This window comes from Sturnus vulgaris, chromosome 16 (assembly GCF_052056855.1).
Source record: "Sturnus vulgaris isolate bStuVul1 chromosome 16, bStuVul1.hap1, whole genome shotgun sequence".
In the NCBI taxonomy this organism is placed as follows: domain Eukaryota; kingdom Metazoa; phylum Chordata; class Aves; order Passeriformes; family Sturnidae; genus Sturnus; species Sturnus vulgaris.
The window spans coordinates 16,110,725-16,129,994 of NC_142258.1; the positions used below are offsets into that span (position 1 = coordinate 16,110,725).

The following is a 19,270-nucleotide window of genomic DNA, read 5'->3' on the forward strand; positions in this document are numbered from 1 at the left end:
ATATGCCAACTTACACATGGTGCTACTTCTATTTCAGAACAGCAATGACACATTAGCAAGTGATGTGGAACAATGATATTTGTAACTCCCACCTTTTGCTAGAGAAGAAGGAAAAAGATAAAAACAGAACATTCATCAGGTTAACAGGAAAAGCAGGAAAAAAGTCTGATTAAAAGGACCCAACTTTGCAGTTAATATAGGTCATTCAGCAGCCATCTGGGAGACACATTTTAATCAGGTTTCTAACCAAGCCTGCAGATGTCTGTAATCACTGCTGCATTTGTTCTTTGATAGAGAGTCACAGATTAGGTTGGAACGGACCCACAATGATCATTGTGTTCAGCTCCCTGGTGCTTGCAGGACTACCTTAAACTAAAATATATCACTAAGAGCATCCTACACAAACCACAACTCTGGCAGCCTTGGTGCCATGACCACTGCCCTGGGAAGCTTATTCCAGTGCCTAACCACCCTCTGGGGGAAGAACCTTTTCCTAATAACCAACATAACCCTACCCTGACACAGCTCCAGCCATTCCCTCAAGTCCTGGGATCAGACAGCGGAGAGACACCAGCACCTCCCCACCGAGAGGAAGATGCAGAATACGACAAGGTCACCCCTCAGCCTTCTCTTCTCCTCGCTGAACTGGCCAAACGATCTCAGCCACTCCTTGCGTGTCTTATTCTTGAGGCCTTTCATCATCCTGGTCACTTTGCCCTGGGCATACTGCCATCATTCAATGTAGTTTTTATTTTGAGTTTGTCATCCTCCCTGTCGTGGTGTTCCAGTAGGGACTCTGGTCTGTACACTTTCAGTTCAAGAGGATCCCTGTTCAGCCAGGCCCTCCTTCCTCCCTGCTTGCATGATTCCCCATGCTTTAGAATTGCTGGCTCCTGCACTATTAAGAGGTCACCTCTTTACCCACAACTCTCTCTTTACAAATTGCACATCTCAGAGGGCACCTTTTCTAGTTGGTCTTTCAGTCCCTGCACCACAAGTTACCTTCAATATGCTTCAGAAATTCCGTGGATCTGTTTGTGTCTATTTCATGATATTCTCAATTGATGTTTGGAAACTTAAAATCACCCTTAAGGCCCAGGGGAGCTGATCTAGAGATATCCCTTAATTCCTTGTACTGTAATTCATCAGTATCATTATCCTGGCCGGGTGGTCAATAGTAGACCCCCACAATGTACTCCCACAGCATCACTGTTATATATATATATGTAACTTCATATATATATGGACACACACATACACAATTTTCAAAAACGTAGCTTTTTACCTGTACATGCAGATTATGCCCCAACACCTCATTCAGAACGGCCAAGCCTTTACATCTTCATTACAATCATTTCCATCATTACACAGATGGAAATATAAGGTTCTTTGCAGTGTATCCCAGAGATTAATAAATGGGAAAAGTGGAAAAATTTAAGAATCCTCTATACAAAGCTGCTGTAAACCAGAATGACCTGAACATTAACATCCACAGGACGCTTTTTTAGGACAATACAGATGGACGAGGGGAAAAAGAAATTCAGGGTGTTACTGGTCTGTCTTAGCAATGATTATTATTTTAGGGCCCTGAAAAACTATTTATGCTTCCATTTCACTCTGTGCCACACAATAGGATGCAAACATCAATCCTGCCCCAAACAATTCTGGCTATGTATTACAGGTAGAATCTTCAGTGAAGAGAATTCCAGCATCTCCAGTGGACCATTAGCTGCTTGTTTAATGCACTGAAGCAATACCTATGAGATGCTGTGCAACTAAAGGAAAGAATCAATACATATCCTGAAGAAAATCTTTTCTTATTCAGACCAGAGGGAAGGCAGTTAGAACAAGGGACTGCTGGGAGAAGAAACTGCTGTCTGAAAATCGTTTTCCGTGGACTAATATTAACTTATATTCCTGCTCAGTCAGGATTTTCTTTTTCACGATTTTATATTATTGTAACTTTATGCTGCTTCTGTTTCCCTAGTGCAGTTCGACATGATGCGTGCCTGCAACCTCATCGCCACGGTGGCTCTGACTGCCGGCCAGCTCCTTTTCGTCCTGGGGCTGATGGAGCTCCCCATCATCTCCCAGGATACCCAGTGGTGGGAGGAGGCCATAGCTGCTGTGTTCCAACTTGCCAGTAAGTCCACTTCTTTCTACTCATGGAAAAGTGCTCAGTCTGTATTAAATCCAGGTGGAAAAGTGTTTCTTACTTTATAAATCTTTCAAGTGACAAAGAATACCAAAAAGGAATATATCTTGTCTCCGACAAGCTCTCCCCATGAGATTCAACAGTATATTAATAGAAGCTTTTATTTGACATATATCATAATGAGGCTTCTGCTAACCAAAAAAACGGCAAGACTTTATTATTTGCTATGAAACCAGGAAGGCAAACACAGGAGAAACAAACTGGATACATCGTAATCCCACAATTTAGCAGGGCAAAATATACTCAAGGAACTATGAGAAGAGCAGAAGGGCCGAGCAAATTTTGAAAGCCTTGTTGAAACATGATTATTTTATTTTAGCTAACTGAATTTTACTCATTGACCACCAGCTGGATTTTGACAAACAGATACATCTGCAAGCCAGCAAAGAAAGCCGACGTCAATTCGTATCTCTGACTGCTATAAATAAAATTCCCACAGCAATTCTCCTGGACTGTATACAGAAATGCATGAGGAAAAGAGGAAATGGGTTTATCACAATTCTGTTTTGACAGTAGTGACAACAAAGTGTAAACATTCTGCAATAATACCTTTCATTATTACAAAAAGTACGTAACTCCAGTATTCATTACAGCAAGAGTCCAATCCTATACGATATCCATTAATGGAGTAACATTCAAGCTGCTTACAAGATCAGATTAAAAATACAACATTTATATATATATACATATATATATTATTAATGTAAAGAACAGGTTAGAATAAAGTAAAACCATTTTATTTAAAGTTTTAATTTAATTTGACTTATTTATTTATTTAATAATTTATTATTTTTTAATTTATTTAATTTAAATTTAATTTAATTGACTTTAACAACCCAGAATATTAAGAATGCATAAAACTACTAGACCTCAGGTTTTCACCAATGCAAAGTCAGAATCTGGACTAGGTCATTTAAGTACAGTCTCACAGCAATAAAATGGTTAGGTTTTTTCAGGTTGACTAAGGATGAGGAACCTGAAATCCAGATGAGAGGAGGAGACTACAGAGGTTCTGTAACTCTCAAAGCACCTGATCCATCTTCCAAGTGCAGCAGTAGACAATGCTTCCAAAAGACAGATATACAGCCTTGCCATAAAAGCCCTCCCTACAGCCCCATCATGTCTGTGTCACCGTGGATGCCTTCTGGATAGTTCTCCTTGACTATCGGTGTGATGCCTGCTGTACTCTCCCATCCCCTCCAAACTCGACCTGTCTGTTTTTCCAGAGCGGAAATGCATTCTGGCCCTGTTTGGATGTGTTGTTTCATTGACAAACAGCACAGAGGACAGCCATGGGCCTTTCTTCTACCACGGCTGCTAATTTTAGACTGGGCTTTTTTTTTCCCCCCTGTGCTGGAGTCTGTTTTAAACACAGTCAGAGAGAGACTGAAGGGCGCCAGGATATCCCGACACAGGAGGAGGAAATGCCTGCTATTACCTGTTATGCAAGCTGAACCTTGAAATCCCCAGTGCTGGGAGGGGACATGGGAGAAAAGCCACAGTCAGAATGATTAACAAAACACTAATGAGAAAGGCTGAAGAATCTTTTCGATCAAGGAGCCTATGTCCATCTGCCTGCCTATGTTCAAAAGGTGGGAAGGGATAGACCTGGCAGCCTATGACGATATGAAGACAGACACTGTGCTGTGTGAATCTGTAGAAATAACACAGTGATTATCCCTGCCCCATTCTCCATCCCCCTTTGCAGTTATGCCACACTCTCCTTTACCATCACCGGATGGTCTTCTGCCCTGAAGTCATGATATTCATTTTACGTCTCATTATCTTTGTGCTTAAACAAGTTCCTTCCTGATATCCATAACAATCACCTGATGTCTTCTAAAATGCATACTTTTGGAAAAAGCAGGAAGAAGTCATTGCATCTGCATTAATCCAATATAAAATAAGACTTCTTGAAGATCTCCTTAGTTTTCCAGAAAAGTGGTACATCAACTGCTGATTCCTTGGGACATCAAGATCTGCACTCTCTTAACTCCCTGGACTGGGCTCAGGCAACAGCATTTTAGACATTACAGATGAAGTGTCTTTGATATCAGACAAAACCCATATGCGGTGAGAAAGCCAACATTTCCACTGTTCTGATGAAGGGCTGCTGCTGCATCTGGAGACTTAGAGTTCTATATTGAAGGGGAAGAGAGTGGCCACCACATGTCCTATGAGCCACTGATGATATTCAGTCTATGAGTCTCTACTCTGAGATAGTAACCTCTCAGTCATTCTCAAAGAAAAGAAACAATATGGAGCAAAAACAGAACACTGAATATGATACTTGTATTTAAAAGCATTTGTCCCACGCAAACAGTCCAAGAGAAACCCCTGCAAGGCTCTCTCTTGCTTCATTTGAAGAGTTAAAGCTAAGGTACTTTAGGTCAGACAGATCATTTGTGTGAGAGGGGCAGGTAATGTTTAAGAATGAACAAACTTAGATCTTATTAAACATTTCTGAAGTACTGGCTGGGTAATTTCTGTTTATTATACTTCCAAATGAAAGAACACCAGCACCAACCTTCTGGTTTTTCCTTTTCAAAATCCAAAATATCTGAAGAATTGTTCTGCAATTCTTCCTTTCAGTAATTTCAGAAATTATCTTGAATCATATTCCCTCTAATTCCAATTTCTTCTTGATATCTACCTTTCACTCTGGGATATGGCAAAAAGTGCTAAAGAGAGCTGCAGTGGTCACTGGAAGACTGAAATCTTATATTAGGGGGATAGGCTCAACCCACAACTCTCTTACTTTTACTCAGCTGAATCTGTGTGGATTTAATTACAGTTTCCCATGGCCTGAACAAAAGTCCTTGTTGGCTTAGAAAACTAAGTGTGCTAAGTATTATCTCCAAAGTCTATCACAAGCACCAATCAATGATCTTAGATCCACTGGAGCTTGCAGTGGCTCCAGACTCCACCACTTCCTCACTCCTGCCACCTGCACAAGCATTTGACAGCCATTCAAAAAGGATGGACCTCTGACAGAAAATCAAGCCCCAGGAAGCAAAGAGGAAGCAAAGAAGAGAGGAAACAGCAATGCTGTTTGGGACAGCAATTCACACAGCTCCTAAGCTCCACAGCCCCACACCTCCCCATTAACAGGAAAGTGAGCTGTTTGCTTTGGAAAGGGCTCCTAGTGAAAATGGAACCAGCGTTGTACAAGGAATTTTGTGTCAACACTCAGAAATTTCCCTCTAGAGGGTCTTGGGGTTTCTGCTTTTTTCCAAGGACCTCCATCTGCTGAATATAGGATGGATAACAGCTGACAGAAGAGCTGTTGGAAAGGGAAATTCATACTAACAGCACAGGGAAGAAAGAGCACTTCAGAGGATATTGAACTACTACAAACATTAGCTTGCCAGACAGGATCAGGCCTTGAGGGGCTCCAGCGAATTCTTGATCTTGCCCAGTGATGATTATCACAAACTTTAGAGAGAAATAATTTAGAAAATTAGAAACTTAACAGGAAAAATCTGGGAGAGAATATCCTTTACATTAGACCTCATCCTGGTGTCTGAATGTCCAAGACTGCAATAAACCTGAATCATGATTAATATTTTGCCAGTCCGCTTTCAGCATTAAATAACTTTAACACACAACATCCTGAAGATTAAAAAGTTTAATGTTCTTACTGAGGCTGTCATTTACAGCCAAATAAATTAGTCTTACCTTTCTTAAGTTTCAAGCATTGCATTCCAGCTTTGCTCAACATGTTTTTCTGATGAAAGTATTTCACTTCAGACCCATAATGAATCACAGGAAAGCTGAGCTCATGCATGCTCTAATTTCTGTGCTCTTAAAACTAAATCAGACAATTTTTGAATAATCTTCTCCAACCACTTTAGAGTAGTTGATATCCAGGAAATCACAACGTAGAAAACAACAACACAGCAGCTATTGGAAAACATGGCTGAAGATATTCCTGATAGCAGTGTGATCCTGAGTTCCCTATTACTTCCTTCCACCTATTTGCTTCATAACTCCCTCAAGAAGACAGATCCGTTCTAAGATGAAGTCCATGGAACTGTAAACCTAAAACTTCCTGAAAAGGAAGCAAGTAAATGAGATGCTCTAAGTAACCTAAAAATCATAGCAAAAATAGAGAACCTGACTGCTTGATTTGTGCTGTTTTCACTACTTATCAATTTTATTTCACCCTCAGTGCCAAATTTCCCTGTTATTTATGCGGACCACAAATGTCACTGTAAAGTGATTTTGTTTTCAGACATTCACAAAGATCCTAAAATCTGGACGTTTATCTCATTTGTTTTGTTGGAAACGGTTCCCGGGACAGCTGAACCAGCAAACTGGGAAGGACAGTAGCTCACAAGAAGTATGGTGAACTCCTCATCTGGTATAGCTGCAGCAGGAAGATTGTCTGTATTCTTTAAGGCTAAACTCTGATAAGAGCAGCAGGCAGATTGTTGTATCATCTCAATGTCAAGGGCACATATTCTGATCAGAAATACAGTAAAAAATCTATTAACAGATAAATATAATTTGGATATGTAAGCATAAGGAGCATGTAATGCAGAGCAAAGTGTGTGAGACAGAAAGTATCTCAACTCAAATATTCACTTTATTGCTTATGAACATGCACATTATATATACATGGAGATGTCTCCTAAAACTGTTTCAAACCCAGTTGCCTTGCTGGATCCAATTATGCAGCTCTTACCCTCTGATGTATCCAGAGATGAACAGAGCACTTGAACAATAAAAGCAGAAGATGAGACATGTCCAGGAAGATCACCTGTCAATGACTGCTTCTCTCTGCAGAGGGTATTTTTGCTCAGGCTGACCCCACCTGCAGCCAGGTCTGAGATCCTCAGCATGAGACAGACAAGGACCTATTAGAGTTGGTCCAGAGGAAGCCATATAAATGCTCCAAGTGTTGGAGCACATCTGCTATGGAGACAGGCTGGGAGAACTGGGGTTCCAGCCTGGAGAAGAGAAGACTCTGGGGTAAACTTACTGTGGCTTTTTACATAAAGGGTGCTTAAACAAAGAGTTACTTTTTACATGGACAGACAGCGATAGAACAAGGGAAATGGATTTAACCTAGAAAGGGGAAGATTTAAATTAAATGCTAGGAATTAAGTCTTTCCTGTGAGGGTGGGGAAGCCCTGGCACAGGTTGCCCAGAGAAGCTGTGGCTGTCCCTGGATCCCTGGCAGTGTCCAATGCCAGGCAGGATGGGGCTTGGAGCAACTGGGATACTGGAAGGTGTCTCTGCCCATGGCAAGAGGACTGGAAAGAGATGGTCTTAAATGATTCCTTTCAACGCAAAACATTCCATGGTTCTGATTCCAGACAGGAGCCCATAGCTGTGCCCTATATGAGGCCTACTACGATTAATCAGAGCTTTAATTGGCTCCAGCTGCCCCAGAACCCAAGAGGCCAAGCAATGCTAATAATTGACATCAAGTGTGAGAGTCTGTACATTTCTCCTTATTTTAGCTGCCCAAGAGGACCTAGTTCACTAGGAATGCTTTTCAACATTCCATTCAAAGACTGGCATAATTTCTAAGGAAACATCCAAAAGGTAAACAACAAAAGTAATTTACTGTAAACAGACCTAAACTGGTTAAAGATTTCCAACATAAGGTAGGACTACCTACTGCCTTACTCTAACTAAATCTCCCATCAGGTTAAAGACAAGGACTGACAAACTCAAAGAACACAAGTGGAATTCAGAAAAGTGAGCAACAAAAGGGTCTTAACACCCCTGAGAAGACATGCTACTCACATGTATAATTCTAAGATGTTACATGCTACCAAAATCCTTGGAAGGAAATTTTAAATTAGAACTGAACTAAACAAAACAAAACAACCAACAAAACAAAACAAAAAAAAACCCAAACAAGTTATTGTACTTAACAATGTACAACTGAAACCTCAAAGGTTACTTGACTAATGATCACACTAATTCCCTGTGGCATTAGAAACCAAAGCATCATCCAGAGTAGTGCTACAGTGAAGAGTGCATGACTATTATAGAGGCCCCATATTTGCCTTCAACTGCAACAACTTATTTTGTGCCAAGCTGATACAAGAAAAGGTATTAATTAATAAATAATTTGCATGAATCCTATAGGAATCACTCTGTGAATATAACTCACGCTGGTAAATACAGCTAAGTTCCTACAAACAGCCCATTCAGGTGTGAGACTCATCACAGCTAAATCATTCCCTGTGAATCGTGGTGGGGAACATAGAAGAGGAGTGAAATATTTCCCTTCTCTGTTTGCAGTTCTGCACAAGCATAGGTATTCTCAACACTCTGGCTGCTCTATTTTCCTTCTTCTCCCTTTCCTTGACAGCAAAAGTCAATTATGTCCCAATATAAACTTTCTGGTAAACCAGAAAAAACAATGTGGAATTCTTCAAATGCATTATCAATACACTAATAAAATGGAAGAATGAGAATCCAGCAGTGTCTGAAAAAAGCCAACAAACTATCACAGAAATAAAAAGGTGACCATTAGAGTTCTTTTAAAGTGCTAAAATTCTGTAGTTGGCTTGCAGCCAGACTCAGTCAAACAGGAAATCCAGCATACAAATCTGCAATGTAAGTTCAAAAAGTAATGTTCTCCCAACCCACCCCCACTACCACAGTCAATACTGTTCCAACCAAAAGTCTTCTGAGTGACTCCGTTATCTGTTTCCTTCCCCAGCGGAAAAGCCACCCCCCTCCCGGCTTGTTTTGCTGCAGATGGGAAACAACTAGAGATAAACAGCAGTTCTATGGGAAAAAAAAGCACTTCAAGTAATCTCATCAGGATTTTTAGTAAAGTTGTGGCCTCTGTGAAGTCTTGAGACAATATACAATAAAATTATCTGAAATTGATTGATGTACTTAAATTAATTCAGGGAAATTGAGCCATGCATTTCAAAGTCTTGTCATCACTACAGAAAAGAAATGAAATCAGATGAAAATGTTCAATATTTTCATAAATAAATTTAAAAGAATATGTGCCTTCTACAGCTCTTGTCAACCTGTATTGTGCATTGTGAGCTCAAGAATCCTGATGGCAAAGAGAGCAATTTTCTGGCTATTTTTAGTAGAATTGTTTATGAGAAATAGTCTGGGAAGCCAACTGTCTTCTTCTAGGTATTTTACTGGAATACTGAAACTGAATTCAGACATTGTTACAAGTATCTATCCAAAAAGGGAAAAGTCACCACAGTCAGCTCTGGAGACTATTCTTATAATAAGGTTAATTTCTATAGGGATACTTCTAACTATTATATGGCACAAATAACCTCGTGGTTTTGCCCAGTCATTTAGAGAACAGACTAAATATTCCACCCCAGTTCTTGGCTAGTGTAGAACAAGACTCCTCTAAGGGCAAGGAGAACATATGTAGCACATTGGGACACTTTGCTTCAAGAAGTCCAAGTTTGATTAAGCTGTTACAGACAAAATCTATCCAAGTAAACTTTGGGGTTTTCACACATCATCATCTTCACAAAAGCAGCATGCATCAAAATTTAAAACTCACCATCCTATGCAAACTCAGTCTTTTTGGAACATTATGATTTCTTCACCCTTTACTCTGGAGATCCTACATTTATAACTCCCATATCAAGCCATGCTAATACAAAATAAGAATGCTGGAAAATAATTTTCTCAGTGACATTTCTATTCTGGAGTCCTCTGACTCTTGCAGAACTGTAAAACTAACTGTATAAATTCTACAGGAATGTGCTTCCACCTCTGCTGCCTCTGTTATGTGTTTGTCTGTTCTTAATGTCTGTTCCTGTCTAAACTGCAGCAATGGACCCTAAGCAGACACATATTTTCACTCAAGAGCTCTGGCAACTGGCTCCAGAGATCTGTCAGTTTGGAAAGCTCTCAATCCCAGTCCCTCTACCCCACTCAGCCATTGCCACAGAACTGGGAAAGGAGATAAAGCCTCTTGCATGACTGGCTGCTCATCTGAGCAGGCTTCAGGCAAAGGGCTTGTGAAGGAAAAAAGTCCTTCTAGCAAAACTACCTTTATCTGGGGACCTGTAAGGAAGCCTTAGTGCTCTTCCCTGGTGGATAATTGCTCCATCAGATAGAATATGGAGATGTTAAGCTATTTAGGACAATAATTGGCCTTAAGTAATACAAAAGCAAGAGAGAAAAAGCTTAGTAATTTCATCAAAAACTGGGCATTTGGAAAAACTTTTAAATATTGAAAATATTCCTACAGTGGGAATTAAGCTTTAGGACACAACACAACATCAGAGTTACTCTGTGTAACTGGTATTCCTGAACCCATGTCGCTCTGCCAAGAGAGCCTCAAAAAATATACTGCAAGACAGTGGGATGTAGACTGTTGTTAATATTTATAACTGTCCCTTACAGGTACCTGTGAGTGTTCACTGGTCCAAATGGCTCCTGCTCAAAATTCCTCCTGCCTAAGGTTTTATGATTTTCTTCACACTTAAAAAAAAATTATTATTTAACACGTAATGGATTCCCTGTGAAAGTGTGTATGAATTGAAAATGGGTTCTGAAAGGAAAAGGGATTACACAAAGCCTTCTCATGTACCAGACTAAGTAAGATGGGTCTCTTGATTTATATCATTACCCTCCTTCCTGCCAATATTAAACCACAAGGAGATTAAGCAGATCAACTCAGCTGCAGGAGGTACAAGCATCTCCTTTCCTCTTGATTTTCTGCCTTCATAAGCAAATTACTATCATCCTTTGAACAGTGTACTGCAAAGCAGTATCAGCATGTATCATCCTTATAAGACCTAAATGAAGATGTAGACATCCAAATTCTTTATAAGCATATCACAAATAGCATGCTCTGCTCCCAATGCTCTGAAATACAAAATAAACACAGGAAGTTGTATCATCCTGATTCCACAGAGAGCGAACTGAGCCATCTCAGAGGAAAATTTAAAAAAAAAAATGTCTCTCACAAAAGAAAACCTAATCTCCCCCTTGTTTCTCTACCATGTGCCTCAGGACAAACTGAACTTAGAGACTGACACTGGAAATGAAGGGAAAATATTTTATTCGCACCAGCAAACCATTATTGTATGGATCAGTGATTTCTACAACTCAGTGTGTTCCACATGGCCACATTCTCTCCAAATAAAACTTGTTCATTTATAACTCAGCTGAACCATAATGTAACTACCAGATTTCTCGACAAAATCAAAGAGTAACTGTGTCCTTGCAACTGTGTTAACAACCTAAAAGCAATCCAGGGTATATTAAGCTCTTTTTAACATCAGAGTGGGGAAAGAGCAGTAAAGAGCTACTCCTTCCACAAGAACCTGTTTCCTCATTTGTCCTCAGACAAAGAAATGCCTCACTCCAAACCCTCTCTGGACCTGCCAGCTGTGGGACAGTGCTACCTCAAGAAGAGAAGGTGCAGCAAGCAACTGTTATAAAGCACCTTTTAGGTAGACACAGGAGAGCTAAGGATGCCAGACATTTCCTGAAGGAATATTCATTCAGTGTTTGTGTTATGAGGGGGATTCGGCCTTCATTTTACTGACTCTCAGAATAGTATAAGTGTCACACCTTTAAGTAATTATTGATTTTTTTTCCTCCTACTTGTATGTCAGTTCCCACCTCTGTGTTTTTATCTGTATGCAACTTGTGCTGGCTTCACTGCATTACTAGTACTCTCTATGAAAAAACATGGTAAAATGCACACTGAGCATGTGCTCTCTCATAGAAAATCAAGAACCAGGGACAGGGATAACACCATTGCCATGTATCCATGGGGACCGTGTTTGTACAGGCAGAGTGGCCAGCTGAGAAAACAGCATGCACTGACTGAGACTTGCTTTTCACTTCTCCTTACCCATGAACTTAGGAAGATGGTGTCCAGATATGTTTTGGTAGTTCATGGATATTTATTTATTCCAGTCTTCCTTCATGAAGGGGTTGTTTTGGCAATGACATTGCTTTGTTATGGTGGTGGTTAAGGAAGTGTGTAGGATAACAAAGAGAAAATATTTTTTTTGTTAGTGAGGCATATTTGCCTCTTTGTGTTTGTTTCTATCTAATTATATCAATGAATTTCTTTTAAAAAATGGAAAGTAGTTTTAAAACATGGAAAGTACCTGACAATAGGTACAGGAAGAAAGACTAGGCTGGAGCCCCTCTGCTCTGGAGCCAGGCTAGGAGAGCTGGGGATGTTCAGCCTGGAGAAGGCTCCAGGGGGACCTCAGAGGCCCTTCCAGGGCCTAAAGGGGCTCCAAGAGAGCTGGAGAAGTACTTGGGATGAGGGATGGACCGGACACAGGGAATGGCTTCCCACTGCCTGAGGTCAGGGAGAGATGGGATATTGGGAAGGAATGTTCCCTGTGAGGGTGGGGAGGCCCTGGCACAGAGAAGATGTGGCTGCCCCTGGATCCCTGGCAGTGTCCAAGGCCAGGCTGGACAGGGCTTGGAGCAACCGGGGATAGTGGAAAGTGTCCCTGGACATGGAAAGGGGGGGAATGCAATGAGCTTTAAGGTTCCTTCCAACCCAAACCATCCTGGGATTATATGGTTCTCTGATAACACAATAAACAGAGGGCAGAAAAGTAATCGTGGTTATCAATGCATTCTTCAGGGAATAGGCAGGTGTCAAGGAACATAAAAAAGGAGGTGTAAAGGGATACAGATTGCCCCTTGAGCTAACATGGGTCTCCTGCATGACTAGAACAGTCACCCCACCTAATTTCTGAAGTAACATTGCTGTCATCCATACAGTAATGTAACCACCAAAGAGAACGAGAAATTTTCCTTTTTTACAGTTTTTTTGCAAATCACATTGTGACAACTGGATGGAAATACTAGACAAGTGCACTGTTATTACTCGAACTTAGTACCGTGCATAAGGTTCCGAGGACAATAGAAATTTTGCCTTCAGTAGCTTCTGGAGGCATGACATTACTTCTACCTCATAACACATTTTTCCAGCAAGAAATAGTAGGACCACAAAGTTCTGTTTATTTCACCTTCCTCTTTTTTTAAAGTTTCTGTACATTGTTTTTTATTATTTCTGTAAGCTATTTAGCCACTCATGATCTTTGCAGTTTACATAGTGGCCTGCCTTAATAAACATTTGAAAATTTCAGAATAAGTGTACATACTGTGAATAAAATATTTTAAAAATTATTATCATCATCATTAATACAGCTGTTTTCTCTTTTGGCAATGGAAGTAAGAAAAAGGACATCTTGTAAGTGATTCAAATGCATTGAGGAAAAAAACCCAATGTGAAATACAACTCAGTGGGTGTAAGAAATTTAAATCAGAGTGAACAGATTTAAACTTAATACTGAGCCTCTGTTTAAGGTGCTCTTCTTTACATGTATCATGAGGCCCAAATATGCCTTCAAAAACACATCCAGCATATCATAATGGGGATGGAAAGGCTCTACAGACTTATGAACAGTGTGTGTGTAAAAGTTGATATATCAATGGCATTTTGCTACTACAGAAATTCAAGAGACCTCATTAAAAATAACTGTGCCATTCTGTTTGCAGGTTTTGTTCTGGTTATTGGACTGGTGACATTCTACCGTATTGGACCATACACCAACCTCTCGTGGTCCTGCTACCTGAACATCGGAGCCTGCCTTTTGGCCACGCTGGCAGCTGCCATTCTAATCTGGAACATCCTGCACAGGCGTGAGGACTGCATGGCACCCCGGGTCATCGTCATCAGCCGCACCCTCACCGCACGCTTTCGCCGGGGCTTGGAAAACGACTATGTTGAGTCACCTTGCTGAAAGAGCGCACTTGAAAGGGGAAAGATCTCCAAGGAGATCTGCATTGGCATTATATTCTATAAACATGTGCTATAATTTAAGGGTTGAAAGACATTACAACATTCACTTGTGTGAGCAGAGGCCCTTGATTATTATTCGGCTGGGCTCCATCTATATACATATGTATAAAACACATAATTTTATATATATATATAAATATTATATTGCCCTCTCCTTCTGCTGTACAGCACAGAATTGCTGGGTTCATGGCAGCAGGGTCAGCTGGAGAAAATACCAAGTGTGTGCAATGAGAATACAGGAAAGAGGGAACCAAACACATTTTCTCTGTCTACATCAAGTTCTCCTGCTCCCTAAAAATAAACCAAAAAGCTATAGGAGACCAGTGACAATAGCTTGGGAGTTAACAGGCACTCTGAGAAAGCAGAAAACTCACTATAGATTAAGTGATGGGTTTAAAAGCTGTCTAAATTTCATGACTTCTATTCACCTTCTATTCACCTCTCTACAAGGAATGCATTCTCATTAGCTGCAACACCTGCTCCCAGCCCCAGAACAGAACGTAAAAAGCAAAAGCAACCCTAACTATTCTTATGTAAAGAGAGGGATTGCAGAAGAATTAAGTTCATTTTTTTCCAGACATTTCTTTTGTATCCTGAGACACAGGTTTGCTAATGTCCTATGTGTAAACAGACATGAAAAATTAGAAGGGTATGTAGCTAGAACAGGACACACATGCTGCTGAAAAAATGTATCAATGTTACATTGAGGGCAAATGTCCACAGGAGGCTACCAGAACTCCCTAATAATCAGATATATAATTAAATTACATTGTTGGGAACTATTACAAGAAAGAAATATTCCCGACCAAATTGGTTTCTTTTCTCTCCAGCTAGTTATAACATTTGCTGTGACATTAGAATGCTATGGCAGCTCTGCTCAGAGCCACATAACACAGGGAATATTGGAGAATAGAGCTGCCACTCAAGTACCCAAACTGGAGAATAGGACAAATATACAGGACTTCGGGATTTTCAGATTTAAAAACAACCTGCCTAATAACTTAAAATGATAATGAAGTGAAAAATTAATGCCTTTAGAATTAGGTACAATGTTTATAAGCCTTACCGTGAGAAGAACATGGCTTTACAAAAGTAATGTGCATATAATTTTCAGAAAGAAAAATAACACATCAAAAACTATTAAGCAGGGATACAGGAACCTGAGGCAATGATAGGTGTGTAAGTGCTCTCAGAATGCTGCTCTGAGCACAATTAGTGATAGGTTTGAGCTGTGAATGTTACAAATACCTAAGGACTTCTGTGTTGCTCCCAGCTGAGTACACTGCCTTGCTTCTTTATCACCACTTCCACACTTTGTTAAAATGTGATGATCAAGCTGGCTCTTGAGTTCTGCACTCAGCTTTGGATGTGATAAGAAACTCAACCCTGACTGCTGCTTTGCACCACATTCCAAATGAGCAACAGAGACTGATGCTAAAGAATAACTGCACTGCTCTAGACTGTCAGGGGAAATACCACAAAGCTGACAAAGAGTTTCTTCTAGCAGTAGGTTTGTAAAAACCAACTAAGATTAGCACTCATCTGTCTGCATTAATTTTCTGGAAAAAAATAATTCTAGAAATAATATGCTATGATTAAATGCAGCAGTTTCAAAAATAAAATATGAGAGTATTTAAGAGACATTTTATTATTTCCTCTAATATTGCAATATCCGTATTATAATAATGTACATGTGAATTTAAAAATCAGCTATGTGGTTGGTAAATCTGTAACACTCGGTATTCCTGTGATTATTTTTGATGTATAAATAAAATTATGAGTGTTATTTTCTTCTAGTGATGACATTTTTGCCATTGAGACACAGGATTAAGGTTGCAGGTTATCAGTAATTCTTTCTCTTTTACTAAAAAAGAATCCACAATGTATTAAAGACAGAGAATGAGCAGAGATTGTATTAAAATGTCTGTGAGATAAAGATGTTTCATCTGGTTAAAAATTAAAGGGAGAATAAAATCAGAGAAGGAAAAGGTAAGGAGAATCTAGGAGGATCTACACTTCATACAAACTTTTAACAAAAATAAACTGCACCCATGAAGAAATACATACAAATAGTTCTGATACCTTTTTATCAGCTTGATGGATTTGAAGGCCTCATCCATGTCTCCAGCAGTCAGATAGAAGCTGAAGTTCAGCATGGCATCCTGGGTGGTCTTATCACAGTCTCCCAATCCAATGAAATCTCTCATGGGTCTTCTTGCAACCATCTGAGAGACTGTTCCTGAACCAGACTCTGATGCTCCCTTCTCAGCTTCTCCCAGCTAAAAGGAGAAGGTTGCCATATAGGTATCAAGCAGGTTGAAACTTACTCCTTTGTAATGTAATTAATTACATTATTCCCACCACAGTCCAAACGTTTTATATCTGCAGGCCTATGATCACTAGTGACAACAGTTGCAAAGTTTCAGAACTTCCTAGAAAATGCCACAAAATACGGAATGTCATAGGAGAGATTAGCATATTGCAGTGAACAATCACAGCATGTCAGATTTTAGATAAGCATCTCAAAGTTTAGTCTCTTCTCAAATACTAGTCTGCTATTCTGAAAGTTAACATACACAGATCAAATTCTTCTATCCTCGCCTTCATGTAAATTTTATGAATACTGAAGCTCCGGTTCAAACCCTTCCCCTTACAACGGGCAGTTCTAGAGCTTCAGGGGTACTTTCACCACTCACTGAAAGGCAACTCAAAGCAATTCAACCATTATGCAGAGAACAATAAAGTCTCAATCCTCAATGTCAAATGATCTGTCTGGAGTGTAACAAGGTAACTTTCTCAAGCCAGGCACAGAGGAAGATGATCTGAGTCATGAATGATGCCCAAGTCCATGTACACTCTACCCCAATCATATAGTTACATAAGATAACTAAATTTTAAGGTATACAGAAGCCAATAAAAATTGTATTATATTATAATACAATGGAAGTCCTGGGTACAGTAAAAGACAGAAATCAAAAGTGCAAATCTGTTTGACTAGAATTTGAGGAATTTCTGGAATCAGGACAGGAAAGACATTATAGTGAATAAGGAGAAACCCTGGAATGAAACTTGGTCAACAAGGCTTGTTACATCAACTTGATTTGCTCTATTTAAAGCAGACTCTGCTCTTACACTAAATTAGGTTTCCCAAATTAATACAAGTGATGTAAAAAGTGACTGTCATAAAGAGACAACCACATACCAAGAAAATGGAAACAAGAGAGAGGAGCAGAGGATGAAGGAAGAACAATGCAGATACTTACATGTTTACAGACACATCCCCTCCGAAAACACAACTAATAGCAGCAATAATCCATATAGAGTAAAAAAAAAAAGAAGAAACATAGCATCAAAGTAAAATAGCATGAGAAATTATGGAGAAGGGAGAAGTGTTTAAAAGAAAGATTGGAAAATGCAGCATATCACATTTGACCTTTCAATTTAAGCGAAAAAGAAAAGTAAAACAAAATACAGCACAACTAAAAGCTCTGTCTGCACAGGAAGACCGACAACAGGCAGTGCTTTAAACGGGATGAATTGCAAAGTTCTGCTCTGAATCTAAATATAATAAGTAGATACATTCTCCTTGTCTAATAGTGCTCCCAAGCTACATGAGGATTGGAAGTCTCCTTAATATTAATTTCCTGTAGATTTTACAAAGCTAAACACATTAGTATAGTAAATGGACTCTGTTAAACCCCTTACAAGACAGAACAGAGTAAATCATCATCCTAAGAAGCACCAGGAAACTCAGGTCAGAACTTCACCAGAAACCAATCTGTAGGTGAAAGGCTGCAGCTTGCTCAGTATTATCGGGTATTATTTACCTGAAACGCAAACAATTTTGGATTGAAATTCAAGTTTTTGAAGTTAGAGCCTGCATTCCTGGCATTTGCAGCACACAGGCACTTGCTGATGGTGCAAGATGACTATTCTTGTTCTCATAGGTATTCTTGGAGATTAAGCTTCATTCCAGCAAGGAAGAAGGATGCTTCTGCCAAACCCAGTATGAAACGTCCTGTCTTATGGTCTATCTAAATCTCACACACACCCCCCTCTAGTACTTGCAATAGGCACAGTTAGTAGATAAAACAGAGTTTTATTCACATCCCTTTTTTAATTGCATTACCTGGTAATTCCTGTTTCGCCTACATTTGTACGTCACAGTTTACAATACCCATAAAAAGCCATCTCATTACAAATTCCACAATTCTGCCAAATTAATCTGCAACGGAATTATCTTCATGTCATTTCTACATGTGATGCATCCTTTGCCGTTGGAGTTGCTCTACCTATCCCAGACTCAATTTGGTTAAATTTGATCCTTATACAGTGGAAAGAGTGGATTTCTGGGAAGAGAAGGAACTAGAAATTACCTCACCTTTTTTGCAAAGTAATAATGTGGCACCTCTATGCCCAGAAGGACCTGGTAGGATGAAGGCAATGGAAAGCTGTCCTGCAACAAAAGGCCATGCTCTTCAGTGCTGAAGAATGATATAATCCAAACATCCATCTGGAAAAGGAAGTGAAGCACTGTTTTGTTTTTCTGCTGCAATATCCTTCTCTCTTTTTGTTTTTACTTTCCATATTCACTTGGCAGAAGCTTCTCTTGACAATAGTATGACCTATACATTCAGACACACAGCTGCTGGGAGAGCAGAGTCACACACTTCCTCCCTACAGCAAGCAGCCAGCACCTTGCTCTGCATTGCAGACTACTCCTCCTGCACAGGGACCTCCATCTCTGCCTTAGCAACCAGCTTCACCCACCAAAAAGAGAGAAGCCCCGGCTACAGACGGCTGCTTCAGATCTGGCTCAGGGCCAAGAAACAGAATCACAGAATGGTTTGGGTCAGAAGAGGCCTTAAAAACTATCTAGTTCCAACTCCCTGCCAGGGCAGGGACACCTTCCACTAGACTAGGTGGCTCCCAGCCTGTCCAACCTGGCCTTAAACACTTCCAGGGATGCACATGGCAGCCACAACTATTTTCAACTTTGTTTTCTAAAGACATTATATGATTCCCATTGTAAATATATCAGCTCACAGACTGCTTTGAGTTCCCAGGAAACATATCATCCATTCAAAAACAGTTCCTCTAACAGTTTAAGTATTGGCCTGACTCAAGTTAAAATAGTATTTATTTCCAGCAGATGTTAATCAGACTTCTCATTTACTAAAGCATAAGCAGACACTAAAAAGTTCTGTTGAATAAGGGGCAAAAATTAAGTTGCATTCCTTTTATATCTT

General features: G+C 39.8%; 2 protein-coding genes across 7 annotated transcripts in view; one reads left to right on the forward strand and one right to left on the reverse strand.

Moving 5' to 3' along the window:
• Positions 1-15,807, forward strand: part of TMEM204 (transmembrane protein 204) — a 28,167-nt gene extending 12,360 nt beyond the window's left edge. Inside the window, exons 2-3 of the mRNA XM_014890218.2 lie at positions 1,988-2,143; positions 13,718-15,807. Of these exons, the coding sequence (XP_014745704.1) occupies positions 1,988-2,143; positions 13,718-13,962 (401 nt within the window). The 3' untranslated portion in view covers positions 13,963-15,807. The remainder of the gene's footprint in view (positions 1-1,987; positions 2,144-13,717) is intronic.
• The window catches only part of IFT140 (intraflagellar transport 140), a 92,472-nt gene that overhangs the window by 28,118 nt on the left and 45,084 nt on the right, over positions 1-19,270 (reverse strand). For all 6 annotated transcript variants that reach the window (XM_088174715.1, XM_088174712.1, XM_014890210.2 and 3 more), the window contains exons 17-18: positions 18,403-18,534; positions 16,104-16,300 (exon numbers count right to left, since the gene is read on the reverse strand). In XM_088174715.1, coding sequence (XP_088030841.1) covers positions 16,104-16,300; positions 18,403-18,534 — 329 coding nt within the window. The remainder of the gene's footprint in view (positions 1-16,103; positions 16,301-18,402; positions 18,535-19,270) is intronic.